General features: G+C 35.7%; 1 protein-coding gene across 2 annotated transcripts in view; it reads left to right on the top strand.

Annotated features, from left to right (window-relative positions):
* The first annotated feature begins 1025 nt into the window (after window positions 1-1025).
* SKAP2 (src kinase associated phosphoprotein 2) overlaps window positions 1026-17809 on the top strand; it is a 166384-nt gene continuing 149600 nt past the window's right edge. For both annotated transcript variants that reach the window (XM_015095341.4, XM_060415036.1), the window contains exons 1-3: window positions 1026-1251; window positions 10484-10589; window positions 11195-11220. In XM_015095341.4, the coding sequence (XP_014950827.1) occupies window positions 1185-1251; window positions 10484-10589; window positions 11195-11220 (199 nt within the window). In that variant the 5' untranslated portion in view covers window positions 1026-1184. The remainder of the gene's footprint in view (window positions 1252-10483; window positions 10590-11194; window positions 11221-17809) is intronic.

Genomic DNA, 17809 nt, shown 5'->3' on the forward strand with positions numbered 1-17809 from the left:
TTCTGTCTGTGATTCTAACGCAAACTAAAGTTTAAGGACCATTGATATAGTGAAGGTTGGACGGTAGAGGAATAAACAATTTATATTGCGATTGGAGCCACAATAAAATCTTCCGTTTCCTATCTGAAGAAAAAAAATATTTTTCTTCTACACACACAGACACACACACACAGACACACACACACACACTGTTTTAGAGAAAATCTGTAAGAAGATTTAGAGCTAGAAGACAGTAAGTAGCTGATGATTAAACTCAGTAAGTTTGCTGAGATTATACTCAGTACATATCTGATGATTAAACGATCAGGTTGCAATGAAAACATTTTATAATTCCGTTTTAATGGAATTATAGCAATTTTCTCTTTGATGCTTATAGGTGGACAGTGCTATCTATTTCTGTTTGTAACTAGAACTCTCTGCGCTTCCTAGTACGGGAGATCGGTCACCCTCCAAATCTGAATTACGTAGTGTAAGAGCCAATCGGAGCGCTCTCTGGAGCAGCTCCGGACAGGCCTCTCAGGGAAGACTGGCGGAAGATGGGACTTTGATGCCATCATGCAATCGGACAAAGAAGGCCTCAATAGTTTAGGGCGGTCGAAAATTTCATCTGGGGTGCTGCGCAAAGTGTTAAACCTTGGCGGGACTGATTAAAACCAGAAAGTCTCTCAATCGGAAAACCTGGACGCACCGCAGAGTCCTTATTTTCTGGGACCGTGCAGAAATGGTCAGCACTTGCGCCGCTACCAGTGACCAAAATGGCCGCAAAGCGCTTCGGGCGCGGAATCAGGTGATGCAGCCCCAGTCCGCTCTTTCCCACCAGCCGCTCCTCCCGCTCCACGTAGCGGTGGGTGTGGCCTGCCCTGAGGCTCTTCTCGGAGGCAGGGAAAACCTAGGGATTACACATGCGCAGTTAAGGCCCCTCAGGCCCTTCGGACCCCTTCCCCGCCCCCCGCCCCTCCCACCTCCCCGCCCCGAATTGCCGGGCGGGGCTGGGCCGAGAGTCCAGCAGCTGTGGCTGGGGCTTCAGTGACTTCCTTGTTATGAGCCTCGCCTTGGCAGTGTCCGGACTCTTAGCCCCGCTGTCCTTACCGGGATAGTCCGAGTCTAGATCGCAGCCGCAACCCTAGCGGGTCGGTTCCCCTTTCAGCACAGGTCCTTTCCCCTCACGCCCCGAGCTCCCTAACATGCCCAACCCCAGCAGCACCTCCTCTCCCTACCCCCTCCCCGAGGAAATTAAGAACCTGTTGGCAGGTAAAAAGCGGGAAGGGGGCGGGTAATGTGGCGGGGGCGGGGGCGCGGGGACGGCGAGCCGGCGGGGACAGAAGCATTCGGAGTCTCTACCCTCCCTCCTGGCTCTCTGCACGCCTCCTGCCCAGTGGGAACGGGACTGGGAGTGGGGAAGTGGGATGTGAGAATGGGAGTGGGCGTGTGTGTGGAAATTTGGTGCGAGGATGGTAGGGAAGCCCTTCTTGGTGGGCTTTACTAATGCGATCAGGGTATCGTGAAGATTGTGTGTGTGTGTGCGCGCGCGCGATCAGGGTACCTTGAAGACTGTGTGTGTGTGTCACAGAGAGATGAGGAAGGAGAGAGGTCAAAGAACTAGTTCTTTGGTCCCTTGGCCGATGGAAGAGAAAGAGATTTCTGAGCTACAGAGGTTAGGAGTTAGGGGTTATGGGACCACAGGGTTTGTCATTTCTAAAACTCCCATTTTCTTGAACATTCAGCCCACCCATATTTGAGACTTTAAAAGGGGGCCTGACTCTCAAATGACCACTTGTCTTCAGCCTGAGTAACGTGTTACAACACAAAAGGAAGGATGTGTTAAAGTCCAGCTTCCTGTGACGATGAATGTACAGTATTTCGTATTTGCACCCCCATCTTCCCCTTTTCAGTCTTGAGTGACCGTTTGTAGGAACTTAGGAATTAAAGATGCATTCTTCAAGGCTGTTACAAATCCACTGCTACTTCGTTATCTAATATGGGAGATGTATATTTTCGCTAGGGGCCAATAAAAACATATATTTCTGCACAACGTAGAAAATAAATCCTTTTCTGGGGTAGCAAAAATTTTACCTATCCTGATGCTCTGAAATTCTTCCCGTTATTCACTTTGTCATGTGTACATCAGAATTCTGAATATTGAATTTTGATCTAAAATTTTTAGTTTAAGTATCTTTCAATATTGGTCATGAAAAAGTGGGTTAAAAGTTTCTCTTAGATGCCTATGATACAATTTGCTTATTTTAACTCTTAAAGCAATATTTAAAATGTGGCATTATATGTAGTTACTGTTAGAGCACTGTGAGACTAAATCTCTTAATATGCTGTTAGAGAAAATAAAATTAACAGTGTATGAATGCAGACATGTTTTGTGAACATGATTTCAGTGTTACGATGACTGCATTTGTTGTGGGGTAGTGATTTACTCTAAGAAATGCTTGTTAATGGGTACCATTGTGGGATATACTGAAAGAACCTTAGGGACTGAGTCAAGGCAGCTTTTATTCCATTCTATGAGAGTTTCAAGTGAGTGCTGATTTTATTTTAAGACAGTTAACATGTTTGTTGTTACCATGCTGGGATTCCTTGCTTAGAATATTATTTTACCAGGTTAGAGAACTGTTTATCATAACTCTAAAGAGAGAAGTCACCATTTTCAGGATATTTTAGGTCTGAATTTTTGAGTTTAAGAAGTAAAGCATAGACCCCCTGGATACATGCTTTTAAAGCTTGACAGCTCCACAGTAGACAGTTTGTAATCTGGATCCACAGGCGTAATTTGCAGATAGTATGATATATAGGTTATGAGACTCTATTTTCTGATCCCCATGGATTACAAGTATTTCATGTAGCCCTTACTTGTGTAATTTAATTGAAAGCTCAGGATTAAATAATACTTAAGTTATCTGCCATTGCTAACTTCATATATACTTTAGCCATTTCTCTGCTCTGTAGTCAGATAATACATAATATCTGAAATTAGCATTTCAAAAATAATCTTGACATTTTCAGTATCTCACATTATTGAAGTAAATCACATATTAAAACATGAAATATTAAGAACAACTATTAAAACATTAAACTTCTAGTAGTGACAAACTTGGCTTATACTGTATTTTCAAGAGGTATGGCTATGAGGAAATATAAGTATCTATAATGAGATATACTTTAAAGAAATGAAACAAGTGAACCAATGTTTTCCAGTTTTCTTTTTAAACTAGCCATTTGAAGAAAAGTAGTTAATGTTTTATGGCTGACTAATTAAAATATTTTTTTTTGTAGAGAAGTTTTAAAGAATAAGTGAGATCAGCAGTTTTATTCACATTTCGTTTTACTCAAGTGTTTGACTAATGGGGTATGGTTAGATTTAAAACTATTAAAACTATAGGAGAAGAGTTGGCATTGGTTTGAATTTTAAAGATATTGCTGGCTCTCCTGGTTCGTTCTTTGAAACTAAGGACATGTTGGCAGTGGTGGTTGTAGTTAACAGTCGAGTGCTCTTAGAATGAATGGCACTATGTTAGAATTCCAAGGCAGGAAAGATAAAGAACTAACTTTTCAAGCATTTAAAATCCCTTCAGAAAGAAAGAATCAAAGCAAAAGATATGCCTATCAAAAAAAGTGTTTGGATAGCTCCCATTATGTTCTATGTTCCCTTTATCCAAATTGTTATGTCACTCAGATGTATTGAATGTTTGACATTTCAACTGCTTGATGGAGGTAGGTATCAAATGTATTCTTATCAATTTATTATTTTCTCTCTTTTATTTTTCCTTCTGATTATAGGAGTTTTAGTCTTTCTTTTCAATGTTTGTTCCTCCTCCTTCCTATTCCTTTCCTTAAAAAATGCTGTAGAAATGCAAAAATCCATAGAGGTTATCATTCTTAGCTCACATTTGATGATGCACTTTAGAAAGTGGCTGTATAGTTTGTAGTTATTTATATTTCCATGAAATCAGTATATTCAATGTTGAAAACCTATACTTTTTATAAAAAGTGTTGAATTATTTTCTTGTTCTATGAGTAAAAAAAACCATACAGATTTTTGTTAAAAAGCAAGTTGCAAACTGCCACATGCAATACAGGCAACTTTTAATTTTTTTTCCCACAGCAATGGAAGAACAAGTTTAGCTTAGATAAATAGAAACAAAGGATAATCCCAAATTTTTTCCATATAATCTTCTCCCATGTCCAAATATTTTGACTAGGATGAACAGCAAGAATAATCTTGATTTATGTGAGTTTTTCCTCCAGGCAGGCAAGAAAGTGAGAGGAATTAACCACCCTCCCCCCACCCCACCCCCAATCTTGTTTAATCTCCTTTTGAATACTGGTCTGTTCCTAGTTTGCAGTCTGATATTCTCATTCATTTGTATTAGGACAGCACATTTAAAAAGGAAACTGTAGGAAAATGCTAGTTTCTTTTTATTGAGATAGAAAATGAAACCAATGTTGAAGGAAGAAAATGGTGGTTGTCAGTATGTACTCTGAAAAAAATCAAACCCATAACGAGAGCGGTGTCTACAAAGTGACCCTGAGAGTTTGTTCACTTGGCAGTCTTGATTAGAAATATTGCATTTTCCTCTATTGGGAATTTCTAGGACATTTTAAAAAACCTTCACACATAATTGATAATCCCTTTAGGGATACTAGATAAGTAATGCAATTCAGCTGAGATAGAGGTAGACTTTTTTTTTTTCTTTCTTTCTTTTTGAATGCTAAGAATACTATGGTTTGATTTCTACCTGTCAAGTTCCATTTACAATTTGGTGAACATTTTGGTTTTGTTTGTCTTCTGAAACTCATTTATAGTATATCTCATGCCCCCTAACTTCCTTTTGGGGCATTGGTCAAGTATGTAAAGGGAAGAGTGCCACCTACTGAGTCACCAATGGTCACCTACTTCCTTAGCACCTGGTTTTTCCTATAGAGCAAGAACAAGCCTGCCCCATTTTGACAGTAATAACTAATGAGTTTAAAGTTGATAGGAGAACATTTGATCTTACAGTGAAATCAGTCCATGACACTTCTAAGATTTTCTCTTCTAGAAGTAGGAATATATGTTTGTAAATCAAGGGACAAGAAACTGATAAGTTTCTTATATGGGTCAGATACCATAGATGACTTAAGATGTGATGTTAGGAGAATTATTTGCCCATGTTAAGCATACAATATCCTACTTTTTCTTGGCAGGAATTTTTGATTGGCTTTTTTTCCCCCAAGACTTTCCTTTTAAAGTATTTTCATCTCAGATTACTAAACAAAGCTCTTGATAGTATGCTTGTATGTGTAATTTTATAGTTACTCTATCCAAATTATCACTGGTTTTCTTTTAAAAAGAAATTTAAATATACTAAAAAGGAGAAGTATAAAAATTAAAAAATTTCTAAATGAGTTTAGCTCTACTTTATCCAGCATTACTGGAAAGAAGGTGGAAACAAGAGTAAGAAGAGCCTCTGGTGATTTGAAACACAGTTCAGTTCTCTCATAAATTTAAGATTAAGTGTCATATATGGGTGATAAAAGTGGCATAGGCTAGTTTTTATATACTCATTATTCACTTAGTTTGTCCTTTTCAATTAAAACCAAGTCTATCTTTTTCATTCCACTGAGTTTACATTTCTTTTTCAATCACATGGTGAACACATTACAATAATGCTACCTAACAGTGAATATAGTGTAATATAGAAGCACTGTGGCTTCTTTGAAAGTAAGATTTTGATCATTTTAAAGTGCTATTTATCAAGAGTCATCTTTTAGAAGCAAAAAATGTTCATCTCTATTCTTCAGCAGTCCAGTTTTCTATCAAAATAAATCATTTAGCCTCCAAAGCCAATTTTGAAAATTTTGTCAGATGAATGGATGGTAAGACTCAGGTATATTTTACTTATACTGTGAGAACTTCTTGTGCTTGCTCATGTCCCTTTTTCCATGTTTGAAAAGTCCACAGTTCAACCATGACCTATAAAAGTGCTTGGGTAATCAAGAGAAAGACACTTATTAGACAAATCAATAACTTTTCAATGAGCCATTTCCCAACTTTGGGCATTGAGCTTAATTGGTCTACATGTACCCAGTTTAACAGATTTTATGTTTTTACCAGTGTGTGTTTGGTGAGACCATACCCTTCTTTACCAGAGATGAAAAGCTTCTCTTTTTGTTTTGGTGCCAACTTCAATTCTAGGCTGGGATTCTTAGCACATTAAGTTTAGTGATAGCACTTCAGTGAATACTAAGTGGAACTTGGCCCAATTCATAAAGTAGAGAAAGTTGTGGAATTAAGTAGTGAAGCCATCTGGGGCATGGGGGTATGGTTTGATTGGTTTCACACTCGTTTTGTTGATACGGGGCTGAGCACATGGTGGTGGATTCACTCTAATTCTTGCCCCTCTTTTCTATACAGTTCAGGCCATCACAGAGGGTGTGTGTGTGTGTGTGTGTGTGCGCACACTTGCATGCCTGCCCAGGGAGGTGAAGTATTGGTTGACTAGGGGGACTAGGCAGAAGACACACCAGGTGTTACCTCTGTGACTTGTTTACACTCGACAGTCTGGAAGTCATTCCAGGCTGTTTGCTGGTGGAGGATGTGAAGGCAAGTGGTCAAACCCTGGCTTTGTTTAAGAGTAGGAACCTATGCTATGTAGTCAGCTTGGAGAAGTTGACAGTTTATAGTTTGTAAGAATTTAAAAACTGTTACAGCCTCGTTTGGTTTCACTTTTTCACTCTGTAATCAGTATGGAAATTGGTAGTAAACTGTTAGTGTGTGTGTATTAGATACCTGTCCTAGACTCTGGGGCTCTATGGGGAGATGCGTGGCAGTTTTTCTAGGGGGTCGTATGTACAAGAAAAGAAAGAAAAAAAAAAAGGAAAATTGGAGTACCATGGTTTGGTATATGTTAAGTATTTGATGTGTGTTAAGTATTTGCCTGTTAGAGATTGAGATGATTATTGAGAGGTTTCTTACTTAAACTGTTTCAGGGTTGCTGAGCCAAGACATGATTTCATCTTTTAATTCTGTTTTCAGACCTTAACATTTATCTACAGAGCAGTCGCAAATCAGATTATTTTCAGCGGCCCTCTCCCCCGTATCTTTAGTTATACTAGGAGATCAGGTTTAGTCTTGACGGTGTTAAGGTATAACAGGACCAAAAATCACCACCACATTTGTATTCGCTGAGTAACTTTTTCCTTGATGATGACTTGGGGACAGAAGCGGATGGAGATGGGGTTATATGCAGGCGGCGCTGACCTGCGGTCTAGGTGATTGCGCAGAGCGGCGATAGGGGTTGACCCGGTGTTTAGTGGGCGCCGGAACTGCGCTTTCTCCATGTGGCCGGGTGGGTACCTAAGCTTCTCCTCTCCCGCAGAGTACGCGAGTGAGCCAAGATTTCCTCCTCTGCGAATGAGGAATTCATTCTATCGAACTCACCAGGCCAATAGGCCAGCGAAGACGCAGGCTGACCTTTTCTTGTAATCGAATTACGGCTGTTCCCCGAATTACAGGCAGTCTGGAGTCGGTGAAATCTACATGTTAACAGAGGGACACGACCCCTAAAGGAAGGCAGGAGAGGGGTTGCTAGTTTACCGTTTGCAAGGCTATTCGGAGCACAATAAAAAGCTTCAGATCTCTTCCAACCTGCCAGAGAAGTGCTTGATTCGCTTAGGACTTTTATTGCTGGCTTTTGAAATACAACCCTGGCTCTGAGCTACAAAGTCACAGATCCAGTCCCATTTGTCTAGCGAGAGCGCTGCCCCAAACCAGCGCTCTCTGCTCCCAGCTCTGATGACGGGAACCCTGGGGCTTAACATTCCCAGTGTCTCGGACTGCGGAGCTCAAGCATCTCATGGTGAAGCCGGAGTAACTTCTCAGCACCCATTCTGTCTTTGCGCTGTGGGAGCGGGTCGGTGGTCGGCGAAGGCCGTGAGCACGTCCACGGGGTCGCCTGTGTCTGCGAGAGGCTGGTTTAGTTCGATTTCAAAATAAATGGGCACTGTATGGATTTTCAGAAAGAAAAAAAAATTGTTTTCAAAAACTTGAAGACCAGTTGAGTTTGTGGGCACCAACAAACTAAGACTATTGCAGGAATCACTTCCACTTTGAAGTTCTTACTTGGTTAAAAAAAAAGTAGAAAAAAAGGGGGGGGGGCAAAAAAACCAAAGCAGGTTCTATGCTTTTTATATCTCCTTTGTGAAGTAATCTTTAAAAAATCAATGTTTATTAAATCTTTTTTTGTTGCCGTAAACCGTTTTTCTGGCATAAGGTTAGGAATAAATACATTGACTACTCTAAAAATACAGAATTTTCCTCTTGAGCAATCTCTGAATCGCCTCCCCCTAAGAAAATAAACGAGGCATATTCTTCCTGTACTCTCACACTCTTTCAACAAGTATTTCCTCATAAAATAGCATAGCCTCAATAATTAAAAAAATTTTTTGGCACTGTTAAGAAACACTATATAGAACGTTACAGCTTTTTGTTTTCTGAGTTTTTATAGAACTGAAAAGACCTTGTAAAGGAATAACTCTTGGGCTGCACTTTGTTCTGTTATTGCTTCCGGAGATAGAAAATACATCCCGTTTGTTTAAACTTGGATTGTATAATGAAAATGTAAAATAGGCAATTAAATACTCGTGTGGATGAGGAAATTAAAGACAAATACTGAGTGAAAGTTAAATTAAGCACACTATTTACCAGTCATTATGTCAGTGATTCTCCCGAGTACTGAGTGTACTTGGAGTAAGAGGCGCTACTCCTCTTACTTCACTTTCTTAGTAGATTTATTGGAGTCATCTCAGAGGCACCAATGATTTTTTTCCATTTCAGCTAATAATCTGAATGTCCAGAGGTTGCTCACTCCTCTGGGTACAAAATTTAGAGTTGGGAAGAGAGTGCTCTTTTATAAGTCTGGTTGTTTTGAACTCATTTAAAGGTGTGGGTCTAATTTGCACTGGTACTGGATTACGTCTCTGTGTCCCCCTCCTCAAAACATGGACAGCTCAAGGAAAGAGAAGCTGTGACATTTTGCTTTTGTTTTTATAGACACTTAACTTTTAACATGTCAGTAATGGACTTCAAACCAGAGAGCTATTTAAAAAAAATTATTCCAAGACTAAATTTTAATTATTTCACTTGTCATATTGATTTATTGAAAACTCACCTTTACATAATTTATTACGAGTGTGTAGAATAACAGTTTAATCAGCTTTGCTCATTGGATCAAGGTCTTTTGTAGTCAAGAATTTAAAATCAATTGTAACATCTATTTCAAATACTAGGTTTTAACTTGCTAATTATAAGTACAGTTGAAAGACAATTTGTTATACTGCTTTGAATTGACTAAATATAATATTGTTTTATGTTTTGATAACATCTTTTTATCAGTGTGAGTTAGGAGACAAATTAGTTAAATAAAAAGAAAATAGAACATATACACATCTCTTCAATATGAAATATGGGTGGTTTATAGGCATACCTACTGAAAAAATTTTAATGGTATCCTCTATATTAAATATCTCATTTGAAATTCTGATCATAAAGTTGTACAGTATTTCATGAACAATAAGAGTAAGGCCATTATAAAATCAAACCAGTAAGAATTTGATGGCATTGCATATTAGAATTAGAAAGCAGCGTAAAAGTTTATTAAATTAAAAAAAGAAGGCTATGTGAAAATGTTGCATGAGGCCATATAAATCTTTTCTCTTGGTTACTATATTTTAAAATAGTAATTAGCCTCCAATTAAAATAAATAAATTAAAAAAATAGTGGATAAATCTATTTTGCCACTTTTTCCTTTATTTAAAGAAGTATTTCCAGGTAGTAATGCCAAGACAGGATGCAGGAGCACACAAAACCACGCAACTGATTATCTTTTTTATTTGAGAATAGCTGGCCAGAGTGGGTGGGGCAGGTAGGAACCTAAGAGGAGGGTTTGATTTGGAAATCTTGGCTAGAATAAGGGTTTTTTTTTTTTTTCCCTTTAAAGTGGTTAAGCATGACATATGACTGAAAATTGATTACACTGGGAAAAGCAGCCTTTGCCAGAGACATTAGCTTTTATTGATATAATATTGTGAATGACCTGTTCATACAGGAACTTACAAAATACTATAAAATGATAGTAACATATGCATGTAAACTCTGTGCTTGCTTTTATACAAGAGAATTTGTTTATGGGGCACCATAGTTTATTAAAACTTGCATGTTTCTTTCTGGTTTAATGATGCCAAACTTTCAAATAGCATTGGCTGTGCTAAGCATAAGTAGAACATACACATTTTATTAGCTAAGTGGCGAACAGATTTGTCCAATTTAGTGTTTGAAGCATACTTCAACTGTTATGCTTTGGACTGATAAATAACTGTAACAGATTGTACAGATATTAACACTTATGGGTAGAAACAATCATTATCCTATTTGTCTTCACAAAAAAATGATTCTTTCCTATAATTTGCGTCCTTTTTCTTATATTTCATGGTTTAGATGTTGAAACATTTGTAGCAGACATACTGAGAGGGGAAAATTTATCCAAGAAAGCAAAGGAAAAGAGAGACTCCCTTGTTAAGAAGATAAAAGATGTAAAGTCTATGTAAGTCACTTACTTGCCTTTTATTACTTTTTTCTTACGTAGAATAAATGTAATTAACATTTTAATGAAGGACTGATAATTGTGGAATTAAATTTTTTAGATTCTAATCTAATTGAAATATTTTAAAGGACAAGCTATATTTCTACTATAATAATATTTAAAAACAGACATGCTTATCATAATACCCTATTTTGTGAAGGCTCTTGATTATCTATTTTTCTAAGTATTTTTGCAAAATCCAAGTGTTCATTTTGATTATTTGAGAAAATATTTGGTTTCACAGATAAGGTTTAGGTAGGTTGAAAATTTTAACATGAATATGGAAAATACCTCCAGATACTCAAATGAATAAATGTAATTTAAGTCGTATATATTAACAATATATTCTAATTTTACTACTGTAACGTGAGTCTTTAAAAATATTTTTAGTATAAATTCACTAGCCTTTTGGAATTACCATTTCAAGATAGGAAGTAGTTTTTTTTCTTTAAATATATATTCATAGTATAGATTTTAAAATAGATTTGAATCACTGCCACTGATTAGATCTTGTTTTGATTTGTTAACCTTTTTTTAAAATATAATATTATTGCTTTCTTTTACAGTTATCTTCAGGAATCTCAAGACAAAGGTAAATTTTCAAGTTTTGTGAAACCTGTCATTTTTTTTCCCTTGCAGAGATTTTCAATAGGAAAATCTGACACATGCTGAAATTTGATAGTTGGAATCAAAATTTAAATTTCCATGTTGTATACCTAGACTTTCAAGATGAGAGTGCTAGCTCCCCCTGCTGAGAATAAAATTAAAAAGCTTATCTAGAATCTACCCTGCACAGTCCTTTGATACAGAAATCTGTGTTTAACATTCTTAGGTTTTGTGGTTCTTAGGGTTCACTGTGGCAGAAATTTGTTAAGAAAGGTATATACCTTCAGTTATACATGGAAGACTTTGATGAGGCAGAGGGAAGATATCAACCCAAAGCCGTTTAATCCTGTAAGGATTACTTTATAGTGGTGATGGGAGCAGGAGGGCCTGTGGCTGAGTGCTCATAGCTGACATTTCTAAAGGACAATTGTTTTGAAAACTTATCAATTTTTGTTTGAGAACGTGAGTAAAATCTGTTTCACATGCTAGTTTTTATTATTCTTATGTTTCTTTTGAGATTAATAAACGTATGCAGTAGACATTTTCAAAGAAGGTAATTCAGTTTCCTTTTTTGGAAATATGTGAGAGTGCTGGTAAGCTGATTGTCTTCCTTTAGATTTGAGAGACAGCTGCTGAATGTACTGAAAACCAAGTTTAGAAAGGCGTAGGATGTCTCTACCTTTGACATCTTCAGTTCTGTAAGAGAAACTTGGTTTGGCCCTTACTTCCATGATGCTAATTCGTGGGTCATGACCTGAAGCCTGTGGATGCTGGTATGAGGGTCAAAACATGAGGTCAGTTAACTATGTGGAGCTAGGCTCTGGGTTTGGGAGGAGCAGTGTGGCATCTTCTAACTGGGGTTAGTTAGCAGATACCACAGAGTAACTCATATCTGTGCTAACTGATGAGTGAGAGAGTAATGACAGTTTCAATAAACCAAGTACTTAAGCAGACAAACCTAAAATCAAACAGTTAAAAGGAAGCCACAGTTTCTTTTCACATTGTCATTAAGATTGTTGTGATTGGAGGAAATAAAAGTTTTTTTTCCATGTTAAATTTTTAGACATTATTAAGTAAAGGGAAGAACAGGAAACTTCTTCTCTCCACAAATGCCTACTTATTTGTACTCTACAATGAATCCTAAACTGTGGGTTTAATCATGTTGCATTTTGCTTAGTTGAGTATAGAAATAATGCATTTATGCATTTTAATTATGATAACTTTTATACAAAGCACCGTTTATAGGGTAATATTACATATCAGATTCTGCCTTTTTTCTTAAAACACACGTTTTGTTCTAGTGACTTTTGGACCCTCATTGTGACTTCATTATTTGTACATTAAACATTTTTAAGCTAAGAAAATGTGAGAGTATAAAGTCATTGCAGAATTGCATATGATTCAATAATGGGATAGGAATTTTCCCTTTGGTATTCTCGTTTAGGACTTGTTCAGGTGTGTGGATATTAAAATTACATTACTGAGATACATTCTTTGTCTCTAAAGAGAACGGAGGTTTATATAGTATTTGATAAAAATTGAAAAATGAGCCTAGAATACAAGTTCAAATAACACAGAATTCAGAGATTCCCCATAATCATTTTCCTCTGAATAAGTCATTTGTAGTTCAATACTGCTGTATTGAGTTAACTAATCACCAAGAGTGCCTGCTCAAAAGTAAGCCTGTGGATAAATTAGATCTATACCTTGGAGAAATATGAGAAGCTAAGTAATTTTATGCCATTCTACCCTTAAAGTATAATTCAGCTGTTCTAAAAAGACTACTCGTGTCGTTTGTTAGAAATATTAAAGGGATGTTAGTACAGGCTTAGTTGTTGAATAAGCAGTTGTTCAAAATGCATCTTTTTTTAAAAATAAGAATTTATTAATAGATCTCTGTATTGAATAAATTTAGTTCATCTAAGTATATTTTGATAATGCTGCTTTTCTTTTTCCTTACATTTTCTTCTTGGGGTTTTTGGATTGTCTTTATCCAAGGAGACCTGGGCAGAATTCCTTTTGGCTGTTTCCTCTCTCTCAGGTCAATATGGGGTCACAGTGAAGTGACCAGAGGCTGTTTTCCTCCTTTTCTACCTTTATACTCCTATTTGTTTCACGTACTGTTTTTTACATGATGGTTAAGTACCATTTTAATAATATTGGGAGAAAAAAGGACTTGGAAGAACATTCTTAAATAAAGTGAATTAATTTACTTTACTTTATTCATCTTGAATAAATGATTTGTTACTTTCTCTAATGTACACAGATGTCTGTCATCCTTCCTTGCTTTCCTCTCACATCTCTTCTTATAACCTTTAGATATTGTCCATGACATAACTATCTAACCATAGTTCTTTATTCTTTGTTGCAATATAGCCATGTAATATAAAGTATACTCCTAAATATAGGCTTCATGCCCTAGAATTATGTTAATTTTAGAATTGTGATTGTTTTAGAATTTGTTTTCTGTCACATGACAAGGTCATAGCACTCTTAAATGTCACTTGAAATACGTTACTACTTGAGTAAACAGTGTTGTTGACTGAGTATAAAATAGAATTTTCTAATACATATTAGGTATATAATAAAAAAGTTTTACTTGTGGTTGTATCTTGTCCTTATATCAGGCTTGTTTTACTCCAGTGATGATTTTGGTATTATTATTTTCTTTACAGAATGATTAAGATAATGTGACGATAGCTATGCATGGCACATAGTGGTCAATGTTGTATTAATGTGTACTCTCAGATTCAACTTCATTATCAAGAAGATTTAGTAAATCTTGATTGATAATTCAATCTTTAAATAAATTTCAGGGAAACCATAAATTACTAAAAGAAGGGCATGCATTATTAACATGAGACAAATATTTTCAAGAGAAATTTTTCCAATATTGATGTCAACAGCTTTAAAAAATGTGAATATATTGTTTTCAATTCCCTTTAGATGTTATAACTAAAAACTCATTTTCTCCTTTAAAGTATTTTTCTTTAAATTAAAACTTTTTAGTGGATTTTGTCCTAAAACTCCATTGATGTTGAATATGAATAGATTTACTGAGAAAGCAACTTTCTTTGACCTCATTGGTATTATTGTTTATTAATAGACTAAACTGCTTCTTTGAGTAACAAGGCAGTTAGGTAAGAAGGGACCCATTTTAGTTGGTTCTGATGGAATCCTTGAGAACAGCAGAAGAGTCATTTTGGATCATGTTAAATTTCCTTACTTTTACCCTTCCTAACATAGTATATGTTCTGTTGAAAGTTAGCTCCCCAGTGAAATCTGCACAAATATCTTGCAGCTCTTCCACCCCATCTCTGGCCTTATACAAATGTGTTAAGCATATTTGAGTTTGGGGGCCTATAGCAGTAGAAGTGTATTTCAAAGGTAGTGCTTAAGGAATGGTACCCTTCCTTTAAAACTGCTTCATATTTGCATGCTATAAATTAGCCCTTGTTTGGTAGGAGAGTTGTGGAGTGAATCTTACTTGTGGTGAATCAAATCTTCCAAATTTTCAAGAATTAAACTACAGATTCCCTTAAGAAGTGACAAGTTAAATGCTTAATTATGTCTATTTAGCTATGTATTATTACTTGAGAAATTATTTTGGACACATGAACTAAGTAGAAAATTAGAAATTAATATTTTTCATTCAAGTAATTTCCCCCACCACATTGTTTTTCATTTTCTATGAAAGGGAATGCTTATCATCTGAATTTTAGATATGTTATTTAGTTTAATGTTTACCTGATTACATCTAAAACAGGAGTATATTTGCTAAAACAAGCTGTAGATTGGTTAAATCACCTTTCGTGGTGGGAGAGATCATGACTGTTCATGGGCTTTTATCTCTAGGCATTTAGGAAAACATTAATTGATCATGGAGCTATATTAAAAAGAAGGGGTAATAGTAATTTGAAACCAACTATTAAAAATTTAAAAATGTTTTCCAAAGAAATATGTTGCTGTGGTACGATTAAGCCCTGATTTTGCTGTGTTGTTTAACTCACCAATGAAATTGTAGGATGAGACGTCTTGGATCATTGTCTTTTAGATTGTTAACTTTGTATCGTTAATTAAACTTTTGAAAGTTGTGGGATAAATCAAATGCTTTTCTAGGGAAACAAGAAACAGTATTAATGAGCAACAACCCTATAATTATCCTTCTGAGTACATAACAGGGACACATTCATGTCTTTTCTTTGCGCAATAACTTTTACAAAGAAGTATTTTTAAACTGATCATTAATTTTATGACCATAGAAATGAGATGCAAAATTTATGCTGTTGTCATTGGCACAGGCTCAAGGCACCACTGACATTATGTGTGATTGTAATAGAATGGCTGCCAACTAATGATTCTGTAGACATTTCATTTGAGCAAGCTTTTCTTTTAGATGTCTGATTAGCTGTAATGCTTTCAATTATGTCTGTAAATTGTATTGGATACGTTTACCTGATGCTCATTGTTGCTTTGGAGTTCAGTTTTCTATTACACAAACACAAGTTGAACATTTTCCTTTAAATTTATCGAAGTCTTTGTAGGTTAGCTGCAAGTACGCAGCCCCTGGGGAGAAAAAATGCTTTGTACTACTCAACAGCGACCCCTGTGTTCAATTAAGGCCCCTTATAATATAGCTGTTCTTTGTTGAGTTAAAAAAAATTAGAGAGTCAGGGAAAAGGGGTGCATCATCACTGGAAGAACAGTAACATGAAGTCCATTTTGAAAAATGATATATCTTTTCAACTGCATGCAAGTTAAAGAGGGAATAACCCTGTACAGATACCACAGAGATTCATCTTTACTTTCTGAATTAAATTCAAGGGAAGCTTAAAATAGGGGGGAAGGGGGCTGGGAGGGAAGAAATAAGGCCAATAGCAGTATGTAATGTATTTTTGTCTTAGATAAGTATACATGTCATAGTAATTAAAAAAACCAACCTATGAGATGAGCTGCAGTTCTTAGAATGGGGAAATTGAAGATAATGTCACTTTACAATCCAAAAACTGTTCTAAAAAAAAAAAACCACAAAAACAAAAATAAAACCTATAGAAGTCTTTAACATGTCAGTGACTCATTTGTGTAGAATATTCTTCCCTTATATTAAATATTATTGTATTTATAGCTTTAATAGTGATCTTTTTGCTGTGTATGTGTTTGTGTACATATATGGATATATACACAAAATATACAATGGATATTATCCAAGGATAATAAACTAATTCTGATTTTTTAAAACTTAAAATTTTTTGCTTATTTCCACATAGAATTTAATAGATTTAAGCCTGAGCATCTGAATTTTTAAAAAGATTCTTTCCATGAATCATTAGCTTTATTGTCATATTTATATATTTTTAATAGTGTAATGTGCTAACTGCTAAGTTATGGTGATGTGGTTGAAATGTCCTAATATTTTTTTTCACAGCAAGATTTATAGTTTATGATATGAAGTACCTTAGAAAATGTATAACATAAAAATTCTTACTTTGTTAGGAATAGGAGGATACGCTAATAATCCTGAACAGTTGAGAATTTTGTGATCTTTACAACTGTGTATTCCATGAGTTATCATTTCACGTTCAAACATATTTTTACTAGAATTTTATGAGGTTCTATTTTACCTCATATTTTAAATCAGACCACTCTTCATTCCATAAGAGAAATATTATAAAGGATCACTGAATGTTCTGAGAAGTACTTTGATCATCTTGAAAGAAAGATAAATTAAGATCTGAAGAAAGAGCAGTATTTGTACATGTTTCTTGGAATTTTAATTGGGAAAGAAGCATCACCATGTGTGTGCACGTAATGGTGTAATCACTAAAGACAATAAGGCAGTCATCTCTGTAGTCTGCTCTTATTGTCTTGGTGAGAGATGTCCTTATCTTTACTTTCAGGGTAGGGATGATATATGTTGATAAAATGTCAGAATTTTAAGAAAATAGATACGAATATTGATTTTTATTATTTTGAAAGTATTGTCTTGAAAGAGGCTATTTTCTCTACCAAAACATGGTGAAAGTAGGGTGTAACTCATCAGAGGGATGTCGGAGAATACAGACATGATTTTGGAGAGCCCAGTAGCTTTAATCTGGATCTGCCCAGCAACTGTGATCTAAAAAGTGATACTGTAGGCACTCGAGGGTTGGTTTTTAGGTTTTCTCTTGAATTTCTAACAAGTAGCTTGAATTGTTAACAAATCATTGATATGGTATTAAGCATACTATTTTCTTTCTTGTTGAATAGGGATGAAGAATGAGTGATTAGGTATGGCTAGTATATAGTAAATGATTGAATCACTCTTTTAAAAAATTATTCTAAATGAGTATATGAAAAACTCAAACCACATGATTTTATTGTGGAGATTAAATGACTTCACCCAATCAGCCTGAGGTTTGGAAATCATCTAGAAACCTAGCTAGAATATAAAAAAATAGCATATCACTGAATGAAAAATTGAAAGTGTCTAGTTTGTAAATCACTTGTCTGAATTTAAAGGTTTATATGGATTTTAAAGCAGTTTTTCTGTAAAAGATTCCTGCTCTTAAAAATGCAACTGAGTATCTTTAATCTGC

The sequence above is a fragment of the Ovis aries genome, chromosome 4, assembly GCF_016772045.2.
Source record: "Ovis aries strain OAR_USU_Benz2616 breed Rambouillet chromosome 4, ARS-UI_Ramb_v3.0, whole genome shotgun sequence".
NCBI lineage: Eukaryota > Metazoa > Chordata > Mammalia > Artiodactyla > Bovidae > Ovis > Ovis aries.